General features: G+C 44.7%; 2 protein-coding genes across 2 annotated transcripts in view; one reads left to right on the top strand and one right to left on the bottom strand.

Annotated features, from left to right (window-relative positions):
* LOC143169235 (von Willebrand factor A domain-containing protein 5A-like) overlaps nt 1–19390 on the bottom strand; it is a 121193-nt gene that overhangs the window by 8590 nt on the left and 93213 nt on the right.
* Nucleotides 1639–5907, top strand: LOC143169191 (olfactory receptor 6B1-like). The gene is made up of 3 exons (XM_076356468.1): nt 1639–1711; nt 2195–2207; nt 4938–5907. The coding sequence occupies exons 1-3, from the start codon at nt 1639–1641 to the stop codon at nt 5905–5907; spliced, it is 1056 nt and encodes a 351-aa protein (XP_076212583.1).

Raw genomic sequence — 19390 nt, 5'->3', positions numbered from 1 at the left:
AGATCCCTCAGCAGGACTGCTCCTGGCCTAAGGGAGTCTGCCGAATCTCCCCCCACAGCCCAGCCCCTCCACTCTGTCCTCACATCTGAGGCAACGGGCGGCAGCTGCCAAGGGCCCCCTGCAGCCCGGGCAGTGTCTTCTGTGTGCCTGAGGAGGTGGCCCTCGTCCCTCCACGAACCTGTCCCCCTGCCAGGCCTGCAGCACTGGCTGCAGATTTGGAGGCTGGGCTCAGGTCCATACACTGATTAGTGCCAGGCTGTTGCTTGGGTGGTGGATTGCAAAGAAGCAAAACCAACATACTGGCCAGCTGAGGAATGGGGAGAGTCGGCAGTCAAGCTCAAACTTACACACCTACTTTTGACACGGGTGTTTCCTCTCATCTGCTGGATTGGGATGCTCTTTCTCCACCTTCCTCACATGAGCCAGCCCCATGCTCATGCCTCCCTGGCAGCAAGCCCCTGGTTGAGACAACCCACCTCGTTGGTGGTCTCTAGACACCCAAGGGGCCAAATTGCGTTTGACTTCAGGTGTGTTGCTCCCAGAGCACACCCTGGCTGTCTCTCACTGGGAGTGTGCATAGCACTGAACTCTCGCTTCTCCAGCAAACCTGGGCCGCTTCCTTCAGTCTGCCTCTCAGGGTTGGTGTGATTCTCAGGCAAGACCAGCCGAAGGGCTGTGCTGACATTGTGACAGCCTTGATCAGCACAGACAGTTCTAGACGCCTTTGTTCAAATTCTGCCACAGTGCGTCCAGTCTCATTACACCCATGGAGATCAAGTTCTTTGAGGAAGTGGGCAAACCGACATTCACGTGCTGCTGGTAGACGTGGCCCATGACTACCTTCAAGAACTGGTGGAACACGCCATGTTGTCTCCAATAGTCCTGATGCTTATGAGTAGGCAAACGAGTCCCAGGTGTAGATGCTACATGCCGCATTTGAGCAGCTAGGGAACACTTTCCTGCCTCCCAGCTCTTCCTTTCCTCACCACAGGTGATGAGTAAGCGGCACGCTTGGTCAAAAAGTGCCACAAATACTGAACTGCTGACCCCTTAACCTTCACCTTCCCAAAACTTCTGTCCAGCTGGGATGCATACTTGAAGGTTCTCACTGACTCTCGATGGAGACCACTTGGTGCCTGTGAATGGCTTTGGGGTGCTGGACCTCCATATCTCTCTTCTGAGCATCTCTGGAGGATGACGGCCCCCTCAAGTCTGGGCCTCTTTTGAAGTGCAAAGAAATAATACCTGGTCTTAGTGTGGCATAAAGGTACACTGCTCAGATGCTCATATATTTTCTGTCCAGACAGGACAGCAGAGTCTGTTGCGTCCAGAATAGGAAGCAGCCAGGTGAACAACCCAGCCGGTGACGGTGGTACAAGGAGTTGCCACAGGGCTGGAGGGCATCTGTGTGCTGCTGCTGAGGGGATTATTGTAGCTACCCCCCGCCTCTGACACACATACATGCTCTGAAGTTCCCCAGTGTTCACCCTATGCTTTCTTTTGTGAATTCATCCCTGGCAGACAGCACTGCTCAGAAAGGAGGGGAACTGAGCTGTGGAGAGATTGTGGCCCTGGGTGCAAATGCATGGAAGCATTTGGGAAGTATCCCCAACATTGCCACTGGTTTCTTAAGCCTGCATGGGTCCAGCAGATTTGAATGTGGACGGCCCTGTCAGGGAGCAGCAAAGGCCAGCTTCTTCCACAAGGGAAGGTGAGTTGGGAGCCAAATGCGACAGTAAGGTGGGTGGGAGCAGTGACCTCACCAACAAGGAGCCAGGATCCTGCGGGGTAAGTCAGGGTCAGGACTGGATCCAGAGACAGCGGTCAGGATCAGGCACAGTCAGGGGTCACCCAGCAAGTTGGGTAACGGGGGGACAGGCCCTGGCTTCTTGCTTTCTTCACAACAGCTCTCATCAGCAAAGGAGCTGACCTTGGACTCAGCCACCTAAACTGCTTAACTTAGCCAGCTGAACTGGAGCAGGCTCATTTTTTTTAAGAAGTCCCACTTTCTACATACTTTCTTTCTAAAAGGTTCTTTTTATAATTTTATTCTGTCCATGACCATTCTTATTTTTTCTGCTTTCAATAACAATGCACAGAAATATTCATGAAGTAAGGGCACGCGTGGAGTTTCAATAATTAACTAAAGTTTAAACATGATTGATGTGAGTTTTAAGGCTCTGGTCTGTTTCAGTCCGTTTTAAGAGGTAAAATTCAGTTGGCAATGTGTAAATTGCATGTACATATACAGTCAAAACATAGACATCTGTGGTGGGTTGACCTTGGCTGGTTGCTAGGTGCCCACCAAGGCACTCTATCACTGCCCTTCCTCAGCGGGACAGGGGGAGAAAATAAGATGAAAAACTCGTGGGTTGAGATAAAGGCAGTTTAATAAAGAAAGGAAAGGTTGCGTGCAGAAGCAAAGGAAAAAGAAAAAAAAAAGATTTATTCTCGACTTCCCATCAGCAGGCAGTGTCCAGCCCCTTCCTGGGAAGCAGGACCTCAGTGCGCACAGCAGTTGCTTTGGAAGACAAACACCTTAATAACGAATGCGCCCCTCTCCTCCTCCTTTCTCTTAGCTTTTATTGCTGAGCACGACGTCATATAGCATGGAATATATTTTTGGTCAGATTGGGTCAGCTGTCCTGGCTATGTCCTCTCCCAACCTCTTGCCCACTCCCAGCCTACTGGCCTTTGGGGGGTGGGGGCGGGTGTAGGGTGTTGGAGATTCAGCCTTGATGCTGTGCAAGCACTGCTCAGCGATAGCCAAAACACTGGTGTGTTATCAACACCCTTCTAGCTACAAATACAAAGCACAGCACTGTGAGGGCTGCTATGGGGAAAGTTAACTCCATCCCAGCCAGACCCAATGCAACATCTGTAGAACATGGTTTATGAAAAATAAATAGTTTTAATGTAAATAATAGTCACGCAAAAATAAGCAGTTTCTTGAAATTTTGTCCGATAGCGGGAAACAAAGTAGCAGAGAAAATAAATTATAAAGACAAATAGGAAAACTACTTTGTAAAGATCTTCTTTCAGACTGAAAACTCTGTTTTCACCCTGTTCTAGTTGTGTCATAGTCTGAAAAATCTGCAAAATATATGGGGTATTGTGGGTTGTTAATGGTAAAGCCCCGGATGCAGTAATGCCAAGGGACACGTGTTATTCCGGCAGGAAAAATAAGCAGTGGGACAACTGACCCATCTCATATCAGTTCCAGATGGAGGTTCATCTTTCAGCAGTACACAGGCAGGCAGAGCAGAGCCACAGCTGTCTGGAGAAGGTTTATGCACTGGAAGACCTGATTCAGCTACAGAGTGAAAGTGCTTCAAGTGGGGGGTGCATCATATCAGACAAGGCTGAAATCACATTTCTAACAGGTAAATCAGATTAATTTTGGTAAAATCAGAAAAGATTATTTTATAACTCTCTTCCGTCCTCTAAGGTTCATCCAGGATGAAAATATTAGGATGGACATTAATGCACAAAGGATACGAAGAAAATTACAGCAGGAAGGATGAATAGGTAGGCAAACAAGCATGCTGTCAGTCTGCTAGATATTCACCACAGTGTAACTGAATACCAAATTCCCTTAGGTATTTTTTTACTTTCCTTTGCACAGTATATTTTGGGATAAGAAGGGCAGAAATTCTACTGATAGCCTCAGCAGTCTGCCTGTAAGAATTACAAATGCAAACTGTCCTGCAGCAAGGTAGGTGGGAAATTTTCCTGTGACCTTTTCTATTGAAAAATGTTTTGTGAAATAGGAATAATTTTTTTCTGTTTTGAAGTGTTACTCTTTTGGATATTCTATCTGAATGAAATAAAGCTATTTCAATATGATTGTCCAGAACTAAGACAGTAGTCTCTGGTTGAGAGAGAGAGAGAGAGAGAGAGAGAGAGAGAGAAATCCTCTGACAGGATCATCTCAATTACTTTGAACAGTGACTGTGGGATTAGTATGTCCAGACATGTGTGCCTACACTGAGGTTAACTGTGTGAGCAACAATGTTTAATTTAGCAAGTAACACCAGGTCCCTGGCAGATCACTTTCTTGTTCCTCAGCCTTGTGTTCTTTTAGCTTCTGAAGGACCTCTTTAACAGAAAGAACCCACCAAACCAAACCAAACCAAACCAAACCAGAACAAAAAAACCCCAACCCCTAAAAACAGAAAGAAAGGAAAAAAGGAGAGAGGAGAGAAGGGGGGGAGAGAAAGAAGAGAAACTGATAGTTTTGATAACTATCAGTGCATTAAAGTAAAAACCACATTTCTTCTCATGATTTCCTTCAGTATCTGTTATATTTCCCAGGTATGGTATTTGTCATCTTGGGTGATGAAACGGTCAGTCGAAGAATTCCTCTCTTTTCCTTTCTTCTTTTGATTGAAGGTTTCTAAATCATAGCTTGTTTCTGTTGGCTGGAATACCACTTTCTGGCCCTGCAGGTTTCAAAAAATATTGCCGAGTGAGATAAGCCATACCTTTCAACATTTTCCTCAATATTTTTCTGGATATTTCAGGGTTTTATCACGTTCAGTATACACAAACGCTCATCAATCTGCCCAGTTCTTTGAAAGTCCACATTACAGTTTTCCACTGGTTGTATTGGTCTGGTATAGTCTAGGTCATCAAAACATCCTGCTGCAGTTCTGTGCGATGCTTTCCAAACCCAAGGAAACAATTTTGTTACAAAATTTGCATAAAACAAAATTAAAAATATACAATAATCTCTCTCATAAATTAGTATCTGGAGAATATTCAAGAACTGCTTAAAAAGAAAATAAACAATACAACCATACAATGTTAATAACAATGTCTTTCTTCTGTAATTACTTGGTGATGATGGATCAATAGTTAAACGTAGTTCTTGATGCTTTATTCCAGGCTGTGATGCATTTCCTCTTGGCTTGATACGTGGCAAATGGGGAATGTAGAAATAAAACAGTCATCACAACATTTCTGCTCCTGGAATTTGGGAATATCCCAGAAATGCAGTCTTTTCTCTTCCTCCTTTTCTTGGTGATCTACGTTGTGACGGTGATTGGCAACATCCTCATTTTTGTTTTGGTCGTGGCTGATCGGCACCTCCACAAACCCCTGTACTTCTTCCTGTGCAACTTGTCCTGCTTGGAGACCTGCTACAGCTCTACCCTCCTGCCCAGGATGTTGTCCAGCTTTCTGACTGGGGACAAGAGCATTTCTATTGGCAGCTGCATCACACAATTTTATTTCTTCGGTTCCCTGGCAGTCACTGAAAGTTTTCTCTTATCGGTGATGTCCTATGATCGGTATTTAGCAGTATGCAAACCCTTTCACTACAGAGCTGTCATGAATAGCAGGTACTGCCTGCAGCTTGCAGCTTGGTCTTGGATGAATGGTTTCCTCGTTATGGCCATAAGCTGCTTCCTGATTCCACAACATTCCTTCTGTGGTCCCAAGATTATTGACCATTTCTTTTGTGATTTCACTCCAGTGATAAAGCTCTCCTGCTGCGACACCAGCCTGACTGAAATGTTGGTGTTCATCCTCTCATCAGTATGCGCACTAACCCCTTTCCTACTAACCCTGGTGTCCTACATGTGTATCATCACCACTGTCCTGAGAATGTCTTCCACCACTGGGATGCAAAAGGCTTTTTCCACTTGCTTTTCCCACCTCATTGTTATTACAGTTTTTTATGGAAGCTTAATAATGGTTTATGTCCTGCCAAAAACTAAGACTCTAAGAGCACTGAATAAAGTCTTCTCAGTTTTCTACACCGTTGTGACTCCACTGCTCAACCCCTTCATCCACAGTCTGAGACATAGAGAGGTGAAGGATGCTCTGAGTAAAGTGGTCAAGAAATGTGAATATTTCCTAAAGGTTAGAAAGTTTCAACCATTTTCTTCCCCTAGAAGGCAATGACAGAAAATAACTTACGATATTTGAGGGAAGATTCTCCTCATGTAATTTTTAGCCCTCAGAGCCTGTGCTACTTACGCCTAGAATTTTCACTACCGAATTAGCTAATCTGACCTACCTTAACTGCCCAAGTGAGGATGAGACATTTTTCTATGGAAAAGGGTCATCTCTCTTTACCCATTGTACCAGTTACCTGCGTGACTAGTTCAGCTTTCAATGTCTAACTAGTGATACCTCAAATCAGGTGATTGCAATCCCACTCCTCTGAAGAGTGGCCCATTTCACTTTAAGAGAGTTGTTGAGTGTAGTGGATTCTTAGATGAATAATTTAGATGTGAAGAGTGATTTTTTTAGGCAGCTCAAGGTAGGTCAAAAGAATGGATCTAGTTCAGAGGGAGCAATTTAATCTCTGTTTTTGAGTAACTATACCAGTATGACTATAATTGTCGCAGTGAATGTGAATGCTATGCAGTTGATTGCATAGCTGTACGTGTGCATATTTAAAAAAAAATTAAACGACACACTAGTAACTCTTAATTGATTATACGTTTTTAGACGTTTCATATTCATATTTATTTGTAATCGTTGTCTCAGCTGTTTTCAGCCTTTATGTGAACTTACTTCATAAGTTTTCTCTTCTAGACTCAACACTGATGGCAAATGGAAACATGGGTTCTACAGAGATGCAGGTGAACCACAACCATGGAGTCAGTTCTTTATGAATACTTTGAGATGCAAAGATGGCTGAGGAAAGAGACTGTCTCAAACTTTTTTCCTCAGAAAGACACCCATACCTTTTCGTGTCAGTAACTACAAATGCTTTTCAGCGCTTAGCCTGAGATTTTAACATTCCTCAAACAGTTTATGTTTATGGACATAAGATGCTTAAGCCACTGCTTGTCACCCTCAGAAATCTTAAAGAATCAATGGAGAGAAATTTACGCAAACTGGTGATTTCTTTGACCTTTCTTGGAAGTTCATTGCAGGATGGGCTGAGTCACCCTTTCTGAGATCACTATTTAAAAACATTTGCTGCAGCAATTTTCTTTAGATGTTTAAGGACAATGAGTTGCTAGGATAACTCTCCTCATATATTTCATGATGCATTGAAAAATATGACCATAGGATTCTACAAAGTTCTGTGAGGAAGCCACTCTTCCCATGTAACAAGGCCTCTGCTGATTCTCCAAAGCTGACATTTCTAAAGATGTCAAAATTTCCACTTTACCACCATATGTGCTTGGAATTGGTATTCAAACCCCAAAAGGCTTAGGGTAGTCGTCTTCTTGAAGCTTTTTTCACCTGGGGGCTAGGACTCATCTAAGCAAACTAAGTGCCTCCAATATAGCCTGCACTGAATCTAGTCACCCTGAGATTCCCCTCTGAGTTGGTGAGGAGAAAAACATGGCTCACATGGCTCAGCTGACCTCTTTTAGACCTTGAAGGAGCAATCCACAAGCATAACCAAAATCATCTAGTGTTGTAAATTAGCTGCTTGAACATAAACAACTTGCTGCTTTTGCAGATACCCTGGAGTATCCAAGTCACGTGCCTCAGGCTTACATATATAAGACAGAACATAAGGGAAACCTACACCCTTACGAACTGACAGCTGAAGGCCAGGTAAGATACCACCCAGCACCTAATGATACTAGGCATCTATGTTTAGGAAGCTGAGTCTCTCCTTAGCACCTTTTCAGATTGTTTGTGTCATTCTGTGTGGCTATATCCAAAAGGCTGCCTGGCTTTAGATGTACCTTTGTGTATATCTCACATCCTCTAGAAGATCCAAAATGATACTAGATGCCTGTCTGTGTACGCTTGAATTGTTCCTCTGTTTCTTCTTACCTGAACAGCTCATTGGACTCCTGGAAGCAGTAATCAAAGAACATAAGATAAGATGTGAATGTTCATTAATCACCTCACAGAATGAAAAACAAAGCCAAATTTATCATCATCGTTGGTTATCCATATGATTGAGAAATGAGTGGCATGCTTAACATAACAAATTCGTCAATTCCATAAATAAGTTACTTGTACTTGTCACATGATCAGGTGCTCTGAGTACAGGAACAGTCCAAATCCGTCACACTGAGCTTATTTGTCTCACTTACAAGGCAAATGGAACTTGAGTGCTCAGCACCTTTGTGGTCTGTGCCTTAACGGCACATCAGTGCGGGTGGATTCTGCAGGAAAATTGTGGTGGGGAGTAACTGTTCTGTAGAGCTCTGCACAACAGTCTACCACCTACAACTGAAATACACAGGTCCTTATTTATTATAATATATAAAATGGAATCATTAGGTCTCTTACATGCCATGGCATGTGAAATTTGATTATCATCCTAAATCTGGAGCTTCGGAACCAATCTAATGAAGGAAATTATCTCACCTCCCTTTGAACGCAAGAAATTCACATTTCTTAGGTGAAGCTCCTTATCCTATAATCCATTTGTAGTTAAGGGATATAACCAGGCATTTCCAAGGCCCATCCTTGACTACAAACCTGAATTTTTGATAGGATTTAAATTAAAATAGCAGAGAGAAATTTGACAATGGACTAAATGAGGAGCCAGAAATCAGTTGCCAACAGAAAGGTGCCTAGCAGTATTTGCTGTGCTCTGAGGTATTCTACCTGCCTTCTAGATGCTGCTCCAGAAGTATTTAGTTCTCCAAAAAGTCCTGTGTCATATCTTCCTGCCGTGTGTAAATTGTTTTAGGTGCTTATGTTTAGGAAATTGAACCCAGCTCTTTGGTTGTCTGGCTCCTCAGACCTGACTGACTGCATTATTGTCAGAGTCCAACTTCTCTGGAATAGTCTGGCTAGATCAGGAAGACATTACCCTCTACCAATTATGTCAGGGAAGGCTATGTATACCACCTGATGACCCACTGGTACAGCTGTATATCTAAAACAAAGTCTTCCTTGTGTTGAGAAAAGTTCGGCTTACTTTACAGTAATTGTTGGCCATTCCTTACACTCTTTCCTTAGCTCATCACTCTTGCCCATCTCCAATGAGCCTCCTTCCATTGTGGAGGTGTGTTGATCCGTCACAATTACCTAGGACACCAATTTACAGTCAGAAGAGTTCAGTCAGATGACCATTAATTGGTAGAGGGTAATGTCTTCCTGATCTAGCCAGACCAGCATGGTGGGGGGAGAAAGGGACTGTGTGCATGGCTCAGTCCAACATAAACTACAACAACTTGACAGCTAATAAAATGAACTTTGAAGAGAGTGATGGGCTTGAACTGGCTTTAACCCATGTATTCCTTCCTGGCAACTGGGGATGCCCAGCATTGTGATGGTGAGCATAGAAAGATTGATAATGGGTATCATGTTTGTATTGTCATTCGACTGTATATTGCAATTGCTATATTATGCTTCTGCTGTGATTTCAGTATATTGCTGTATTGCTCCGCTAAATCAAAATCCCACGTAATGCCAAATATCTTCAAATAGGTAAATTTTATACTAAATATTAAACTCTTCTCATGTGGAATATCTAAAAGAACCTGGTCAGAGAAGTTGGACTCCAATCAGAACAAAACGTAAGCGAGAATATGAAATAAATAACCCATTGCTAGAGAAAACAAGACCCATAAATCTCTCATGCTCTGATTTGTAATTTTTCTACCTCTACAGAAAAGTAAAAATAAATGGACTTTAAACATCGTAAGAGTCAGAATTTCTTTAATCCCTTCAAGGGACAGTAATGTCATTTACTTCAACTTTAGTAAGGCTTTCAACATTGTCTCCCAAAGCATTCTTATAGGCAGTAGGATGTCATGGTCTGGGTGGGTAGACAATTAGGTTGCTAAAAGTCTGGCTGCATGGTTGGGCTTGGAGGGCAGTAATTAATTGGTCATACTCTACCTAGAGGCTGATAACAAGTGGAGTGCTGCAGGAAGTTACATTAGGACCTGTCCTGTTTAACATCTTGACCTGGAGGATGTTGCAGAATACTTTTGCAGTATTTTACTTTGTAAAGTTTGCAGATGACACAAAACCGGGGAGACCAGTTGATAGCCTTGAAGATCAGGCTGCCATTCTGTTGGGTTTTGGCAGGCAGAAGGAACGGGGACAACAGGAGCTGCACAAAATGTAACAAGGAATAACCCTCAGCAAAAATACAGGCTGGGTACTGACTGTCTTGGGAGCAGCTCTGCAGAAAAGTGCCTGGAGACCTTGCAGACAGCAAGTTGAACATGGATCAGCAGTGTGCGCTGGTAGCAAAGGAAGCCAACAGCATTCTGGGTTGTGTTAACAGGAGCATAGTCAGTAGATGAAAGGAAGAGACTGTCTCCCTCTAGTTGGCACTCATTAGACCACTTCTAGACTACTGCATCCAGTTTTGGGTGCCAAAATGAGTAAAGGCATCAAGAAACTAGACTGAGTTGAGCAGAGTGCCGTCAGGAAGATCAGGGAGCTTGAACATATGTGCGATGAGGAGAAATTGAGGGAATTGGGATTGTCCAGCCTGGAGAGGAGAAGCCTAGCAGTAGCTTTGCAGTACCCAGAGAGTTGCCATGAAGAAAATATAGCCAGGTTCTCTACAGTGGTGCATTGTGGGAGGATGAAAGACAATGAGCATAACTTGAAACAAAAGAGGTTCTGGCTGAGTACGAGGAAATATTTTCACCCTGTGGAGACGGAAGCATTGGAGCAGGTTTCCCAGAGAGGCTGTGCCAATCTCCATCCTTGGAGAGCTTTAAGTTCCAATTGGATAAAGTGACCAGATCTCATAGCTGACCCCACTTCGAGCAGGCAGCTGGACTAGAACTCCTGGAGGTCCTGTCCAACACTCATTATCCTATGGTGCTGTAGAAGTTTTATATGAAATTAGCCTTAGCTAGTTTGCAAATGACTGGCTGGATAAAAGCATGAAATTTAAAGAGACAGATTTTAATTTTGCTTTTAATGGTGCTAACTGGGAGGACTGCTATTGACTTCTGAATATAAGCATAATCATGTTTAAGTGGTGCAAACTCATACTGGTGGGAGAAATTTCTATAAATTATTTTCAAAGAGAAAATGCCATCAGACTTCTATTATTATGCAGAAAATCTTCCTTAAGTCATTGTCATAACAAAAAGCTGAACACTTTTGTTTTGGGGAAAAAGCTCCTAGACAATCAATTTCCTTGTGGCACCTTTCATCTCTTTGTTTCTCATGCTGTAAATGACTGGATTCACCACTGGAGGTAGCACCAAATAGAGAACATTCACAGCGAGCTCCAGAACTGATGGGGCCGGGGGACACACGTGGGTATGGCAGACAATGATCCTAGTGGAAAAGAACAAGAAGATCGCACTGAGATGAGAAAGACATGTGACATAGGCCTTGTGCCGGCCATGCTGAGGGAATTTCATGCTGAGGAACGTGTTCCTGATGTTCAGAGGGAACCTCCTGTGTTTCAGTTTGTGCCCATTGCCTCTTTTCCTGTCGCTGGGCACCACTGACAAGAGTCTCCCTCTGTCTTTTTCGTTGTCTCCCATCAGATGTTTATACACATTGATAAGGTCCCCCCTGAGCCTTCTCTTCTCCAGGCTAAATGATCCCAGCTCTCTCAGCCTTTCCTCACAGATGATGAAGGCTGTTCCAGTCCTTCATCACCTCCATGGCCCTTCATTGGATTCTCTCTGTGTCATATGTCTATTTCTCTCTTGTACTGGGGAGCCCAGAACTGGATGCAGTACTCCAGGTGTGGCCTCACCAGTGCTGATGTCTACAACATAACATCTATCTACACAGACAAAAGCATCAGTTCCAGAGAGCAATCTCCGGCTAGCCCTTGGGTACTGGGTGGCATGTTTCTACAGTCTCTAAACTCTTCAGTAGAAACACAGGCATCTGGAGCCATTTGAAATGGCCATGTTTAACAGCATGGAGCTGGCACATACATTGCAGGATTCAGAGTAGAATTGTATCCACATAGAGCAGCAGCTGAAGGCAAAGCAGGACATTCCCTGTGTCTAAAATGCAACAAGAAGCTCCATAATTCAGTGTTCCCTGTCCATATCATGGTCATTGGGAGTGCCAAAAATGGTGACAGCAAATCAGAAAATGGCAGTGCAGTTGGAATGGACTACTCATCAACAAGGTATTCCCTACCCAGTCCTATAACTAGGGACACTTAGGAACATTGGGGGATACCCAGAGTTCCAGAAGGACTTTGGGAAGGAACCCTACAATTCTGCATCAGGAATCAGGACCATCTCTCCAACACCCAGAGAACCTGAGAGTACCAGAGGGAACCCAGTTGCCTTCAGCAGGAAGCCTTTTCCATCTCATACCTATTGAGTCACAATCCCAAGGTTCATTCTAGCAAAGACACTGCAGTGTCTTCGGTAGCATTTAGCACTGGATAAGGACATCCAAATGCACACATTTCATGAGAGAATCTCCATGGCAGCCACGGAATCTGAATTCACAGTGTCATCGGTGGGGATTTAGTCACTGCCATGGCTGAGTTCAGAGAACAGTTCATCCAGCCAGACATTGTCTGCTTGGGCAGTGCTGAACAACTCTCAGCTGCAGTGACTGTGTTTTGAAGCTCTCCCATGACCAGAAGGGGAGTTTAGTCACCCACACCACATTAGGCATACCTCGAGTGCCATTTTAGTCCCTAAACATACCTCTTCAACAATATCTTAGGGTATTGAAGACATCTGCATGGGGCTGGCAGCTATGACATATGATCTAGAGGACATGTGCCCTTCTGGGGTGGTAGCTGTTGGCCAAATGGGACAGCCGTAGGCATTAAAATGTCACCAGATGACTCTCTTCAGGAACTTACATTGCTCCCAGCCTGGTGGTTGAACAGCTTAACGACTAACAAGCTTGCTGGTTCTGCTCTCAGAATTTTTGTCATCTGAAAAAGAATACTGACTTTGAAAAGGGAGAGTTGAAACTAGCTAATCCATTCTGGAGAAAAAGAGATGTAGAGTTAGGGGACACCAAATGATGTCAAAGCAAGAGCTGGTCACTCTTCAGAATCCTAGGACACAGCCAAGAAATTCTTGAAGAAGTGCTGGAAGCAACAATGAAGGTGACAATTCGGTGCTCTTACTCTCATTTTTAAAGATAAGGCAAATAAATGAATCAATGTGTTTTATTATTCCCATCGCGTATCCCTATTTTGTTGTCTGGCTGTTTCCAAGTTGCTTCTTTCTCCAGCCCCATAGGACAGTGTCCCATTGGGTTTTTTTTACCCTTATCTTTAATCCTTTGCTGCCATCTGAAGGCCAACAAGATTCAAAAGCGTTTCCCTGGTACTGCTGAATGCTTTGCTTTTTCTCTTGCTTTCCTGTCTTTCCCACTGTTTTTTTAAGACCCAAATTTTCACTTGTGTAAATAGACATGTGCTGGTTTTGGCTGAGATAAAGTTAATTTTCTTCACAGTAGCTAGCATGGGGCTATGTTTTGGATTGGTGCTGGAAACAGTGTTGGTAACACAGGGATGTTTTCGTTACTGCTGAGCAGTGCTTACACACAGTCAAGGCCTTTTCTGCTTCTCACCCCACCCCACCAGCGAGCAGGCTCGGGGTGCACAAGAAGCTGGGAAGGGACACAGCTGGGACAGCTGACCCCAACTGACCAAAGGGATATCGCATACCATATGACGTCATGCTCGGCATATAAAGCTGGGGGAAGAAGAAGGAAAGGGGAGACGTTCGGAGTGATGGCATTTGTCTTCCCAAGTAACCATTATGCGTGATGGAGCCCTGCTTTCCTGGAGATGGCTGAACACCTGCCTGCCGATGGGAAGGAGTGAATGAATTCCTTGATTTGCTTTGCTTGTGTGCATGGCTTTTGCTTTAGCTGTTAAACTGTCTTTATCTCAACCCACGAGTTTTCTCACTTTTACTCTTCCAATTCTCTCCCCCATCCTACTGGGGGTAGAGTGAGCGAGTGGCTGTGTGGTGCTTCGTTGCTGGCTGGGGTTAAACCATGACAGATGTTATTCAGGCAATGTCTTAAATGATAGCCCTAGGACCAGGGTGAAAAAGAATTCTGCTCGGAAGTTGCTGCTGCAGTGGTCGTTCCACACTTCTAGGCGCTGGAACACAAGGGTCTGCACTCCTAAACTGTCAGCATGTTCCTGGGACTGGTAAGCAGTCCAGGGAAACCGCGAGGAACAAGTGAGGATTTAGCATGAGCCAAAGTCTACTCCCAGCAGGCATTTGGGTGGGTCATCTCAATTTTGGTGGCTAAGAGAGTTTGGTAGAATGGATGTGGCCAGATTATGTCAGCATTTAGCATGGTGATGGTTGAAAGTGCTCCCCTTGGTGCTGAAACAATCTCACCTAAGTTGGAGAAGCAATTCACATTCCTAAGCATAGGTAGTTCATCCTCCCTATGTGACCTCCAGCCACTTGTCCAGAAAGTGACTTCTGGAGGCCTTGCACCATAACTGAAAACCCCTCACGCATGCTCGAGAAACCTTAGACTGTCTAAATCTATACTAGACACTTATGTTTTGTCACCTGAATGGTTCCCTGAACGTCTCACCTGAACTCGCCATCTAAAGTGGGGAGAAACACGAACCTCCAGTGTCTTTCCAGGCAGCTGGTCCAGCTAGAGATATGTACATTCTGATACGTAACAGGTAGGTGGTGCTCGTGGAGCTCAGGAAACCTGGCAGGTCTTTGAGAACAGCATCCTCCCCAGTGCAAGAACAGTTCATCCTGATACTCTGGAAAACAAGTAAGCCTACCAGGAGATTGGCTTGCCTATGCAGGGAGCTCATGACAGAGCTCCAATGCAAAAAGGTGGCACACAGGCTACAAAATAAGGTTTAGAAACATTGCCAGGGCATGTAGGGACACTGTTAGGAAAGCCAGTGCTCACCTCAAGTTCAGCTTTGCAAGGGATGTCAAGGGCACAAGAAGAAACTTCTATTGCTACGTTAGTTGTAAAAGGATGAACAAGGAAAATGCGAGAAACTGTGTTTCAACAATTATATGTGTAAAGGCGACTAGCAGTGTCTGGATTTGCAAGACTTTCTGCAGTACTGATGGAGAACTGTAGAGGGAGGCAAATGATGTGATTTTGGTCCTATTGTCTGTGGTTGTGGTCCCTGGAACAAACAAGCCGGCGAGTCCCACCACAACACAGAGGGAATTTGTGGATTTATTGGAGCCCAGGAGTGAATGAAGTTTGCCTCGTTGTGGACAGTTGGAACTTGGAATTCAGGAACGGAGTGAAAACTTACGTGATTCACACCCTGGTTGCACCCCGTGCATCCAGAGGGACTCTGGAATGTGACAAGTAAAGGTCAGCCACAGCGCAGCTAGAAAATAACAATGCTGCAAATTTAGACATGTAGCAGAGAAAAGGGTGCCTGATGAGTATAGTGACAAGGGATGTCTCAAGGGGATGTGGAAAGAGCTGTCTGCTGGAGGTGTTTCTTTCTCTCCAGGACTATAGCTAGAGCCAACATGACTACTTCAGACTTACATATCATCTTTGTTGTACTATAGATCGAAAAGATAATTCTTAGGCTGGTTCTTGGGGTCTCGTTGTGACCATTACAGCAGCCAGGATGGAATGAACTCTGTTTAGCTTCTGGAATTCGTGCAAATTGTTATACCCATCTTTGGGTTGCCTAATACGACTGTACAGAGCTCAGTTCACCTGTCCAAACATTTGAGGTGCCCTGGGGTACCTGGACTTTCTCATCAGGCCGCTAAATGTGAAGTAGAAACTATAAGGAAACCACACGCTTCTGAATAGGCAGTTGGATGCCAGGTGGGGTACTCCAGGGCATCTCAAACTATTTGCAAGCCCATATTCTGCTTTTGTCATGAGGTAGACTTGCGGTTTCACTCCAAAGGAGTGAACAAACACTGATTCAGCGATGGTGACAGGGGATCATGTGTGAGTGTACTCCATGAGTGGCAGGGAGCAGAACTCGGGAAGCAGAGGGGCAGTGCCAAGGGGTCCTTTGTTCAGTCTGTTTTATCTCCATTGTAACAAGGCGATAAGGAACATTGTTGGAATTTGTTCTTACATCAATCATAAGGTAGACTATTGTAGTTCCTAGCTTGGAGCATTATCAGAGCTCTGGCAAGAGGTAGTGGGATACATGGCATCAAGAAAAGCCATTAAGCCCATGGTTTTGATCTCACGGAGCAGAGAAGCAGGTGCTTGAGGTCTAATGTAACAGAGGATGGGGGCCGAGGTGCAACATTTAAGCCTCTATGTGTTTGAATCCAGAGATGACCCAGATCGGGGTGGAAGGAGGGAGCTGTGAGTTAGGATGGCTTGTGGTTTGTGAATGTGTCAGCAGTGTGTGTTGCAGTCACAGTGCCTTGGCTGATCATTATAACTGAAGCCTGGAGAGCAGGACCTGTGCATCTGCCAGTGTTTTGGAAAAGCAGGTTTGGAGAGGCGGGTCCGTGGCATTTCCTTTCCACATGCCATGTGTGGGGATTGCTGAAAGGACCACCTTCCTGGCACCTGGGGATTGCTGTTTGGCTTCTGTAAGGGAAGTTTGATACAGGAGAAGTCTATGGCTTTCTGTGCTGCCTGTAATCAAAGTCTGTGAGTTTCTGCTCTAATGAGCCCTGGTGGGAACACATTGTCCAACTACATTTCTGGTCTCGCATCTCACACTGGGCTCCATTAAAACTCCAAGTGACTTTTCTTTCTGCTTCTGCCTGCCATTTCTTCAAGGCACCTTGCCAGATTTTGCCACAGCTACAAAGTAACAGGGAGGTAGCACCACATTCCTCAAGGGGCTCATTAAAATGCTGACAGCCATAATGAGCTCTGTGTTTGGTTTTCTGCCACTCCCCGTAGAGTTGCAAGCGTTGTGTAGCTAATTGGGGAGCTCCCAGGTGTGTTTCAATGAATACGTACAGCATAATTTTCGTTTGTCATTTGTTTTAATTATGTATGACAAGAAGAATGGAAATGAAGCAATTTTGAAAGGAAACTAGTCTGGCTTATATCCCGGTGGGAATTAGGCAGAGAGAGGAAAAGTGGCCAGTGTCAAACTTTGACTCATGTGCTGGGAGTAAGACAGTTCTTATTACAGTCTAGTCTCTTGTCACTGCAAGCCACAGCAGTGTCAAGGTCTTTATTTGCAAAGCCTTTGTCTGCTCTAATTAGCACTGTCTTTACCTGTTGTACTAACTATGCACAGAAACAGGAGGAATATTCATCACCACTGCAAAAGAATTTCAAGGCCCTTTTTAATGAAAGAAAGAAAAAATCTTAATTAAAAAAGTCATATCTTTTACTCTGGTCTTCCTGAACTCCAGTTTCCTCAGGACATGAACCCTGAAAAGAGCTGGCTCAATGGAGAGATGGACAGGTGATAGAAATTTTCAGGGACAATTAGACTAAGGAATGTTTAAACAGTGGCATGAACAGAAATAAATTAAGAAAAACTGAATGCCCATGCAGAAGAGAATGTCATTGGCTTGCCAGATAATTTAACAGATGGACAGGACAACTGGGTGTCGACCTGATTGACTGGTTCAGGAATTACGGAGTTAATGAGGTAGAGCTATTGATAGGAGCATTCGCTTGGGATGGCTTTTTTTCTCTAAAGTTAACACCATTTTTCAACATTTCTATGATGGGAACATGGGCAGTTGTAACAAAGACATTTCAAATGTGAACAATGGATTCCGCTGGAATAGAGGAATGAATTTTTTTGGAAATGTCAAAGTAATTGTTGGAACTGTTAATTTAAAATTCATATACTATTTATAGCCAAAAGAACCATTGTCAACAAAACAAAACAGAAAATAATGGCCTCAAGTTGCGGCAGGGGAGGTTTAGATTGGATGTAAGGAAAAATTTCTTTCCTGAAAGAGTGGTGAAACATTGGAACAGGCTGCCCAGGGAAGTGGTGGAGTCCCCATCCCTGGAGGTTTTTAAAAGACGTGTAGATGAGGCGCTTAGGGACATGGTTTAGTGGGCATGGTGGTGTTGGGTTGACGGTTGGACTCGATGATCTTAGAGGTCTTTTCCAACCTCAATGATTCTATGATTCTATGATTCTATGATAATTATGAGCAAAACAATAGACGGATGGGAAAGAGGTAAATAGCAACATTTCTTACTGTTACAAACGTATAGATTGTAAAAAAAGAATCTGTTGGCGGAGTGAAGTAGTATTTCCTTCTGAAGTTTATTGCTTGGTTTTGCCTTAGTCTTCACCTGCAAGTGCTCGAGCCTCACCGCCCAAGTCACAGAAGGCAAAGGCGGGGACTGGGAGAATGAAGAGCCACCCACTGTGGGAGAAGATCGGGTTCGAGACCATCTAAGGAACCTGAAGCTGCACAGGTCCATGGCACCTGATGGGATGTATCCGCGGTTCCTGAGGGAACTGGCGGATGCAGTTGTTAAGCCACTATCCATCATATTTGAGAAGTCGTGGCAGTCCAGTGACGTTCCCACTGAGTGGAGAAGGGGAAACATAACCCCCCTGGCTGAGTACCTCAGCCTTCTCCATATCCCAGGTAACCAGGTCTCCTGTTTCCTTCCGGAGAGGGCCCACACTTTCCCTAGTCTTTCTTCCATCACTGATGTACCTATAGAAGGTTTTCTTGTTGCCCTTGACGTCCCTGGCCAGATTTAATTCTAGCAGGGCTTTAGCTTTCCTAACCTGATCCCTGGCTGCTCGGACAATTTCTCTGTATTCCTCCCAGGCTACCTGTCCTTGCTTCCACCCTCTGCAGGCTTCCTTTTTGTGTTGGAGTGTGTCCAGGAGCTCCTTGTTCATCCATGCAGGCCTCCTGGCATTTTTGCCCGACTTCCTCTGTGTTGGGATGCATGGCTCCTGAGCTTGGAGGAGGTGATCCCTGAATATTACCCAGCTTTCTTGGGCCCCTCTTCCCGCCAGGGCTTTGTCCCATGGCACTCTACCAAGCAGATCCCTGAAGAGGCCAAAGTCTGCTCTCCCGGAGTCCAGGGTAGTGAGCTTGCTGTGCGTCCTCCTCGGTGCCCTAAGGATCTCAAACTCCACCATTTCATGGTCACTGCAGCCCAGGCTGCCCTTGAGCTTCACATTCCACACCAGTCCCTCCTCGTTGGTGAGAACAAGGTCCAGCATAGCACCTCTCCTCATTGGCTCCTCTATGACTTGGAGAAGGAAGTTATCATCAATGCATTCCAGGAACCTCCCAGATTGCCTATGCCCTGCTGTGTTGTCCCTCCAACAGATATCGGGGTGTTTGAAGTCCCCCATGAAGACCGGGGCTTGTGAACGTGAGGCTGCTCCTATCTGTCTATAGAGGGCCTCATCCGCTCGGTCTTCCTGGTCTGGTGGCCTGTAGCAGATCCCCACTGCCCAGGGTAGCAGTTCTGCTGACCCTCCTCCTTACTTCTCCAAGAACTGAAAATTCTATCATTTTGTGATAGCTATGCCCAAGACAGCCTCCAACGTCACATCACCCACAAGTCCTTCTCTGTTCACAAAAAACAGGTCTAGTGGGGTGCCTTCCCTAGTTGGCTCACTCACCAGCTG

Source organism: Aptenodytes patagonicus, chromosome 20, assembly GCF_965638725.1.
Source record: "Aptenodytes patagonicus chromosome 20, bAptPat1.pri.cur, whole genome shotgun sequence".
In the NCBI taxonomy this organism is placed as follows: domain Eukaryota; kingdom Metazoa; phylum Chordata; class Aves; order Sphenisciformes; family Spheniscidae; genus Aptenodytes; species Aptenodytes patagonicus.
Note: the sequence above shows the minus strand (reverse complement) of the source record. Positions and strands in the feature narration are given on the sequence as shown.

Bases quoted from the DNA above. Each gene is read 5' to 3' on its own strand.
- LOC143169191 (XM_076356468.1), top strand. From the start codon at position 1,639: ATGGGTCCAGCAGATTTGAATGTGGACGGCCCTGTCAGGGAGCAGCAA.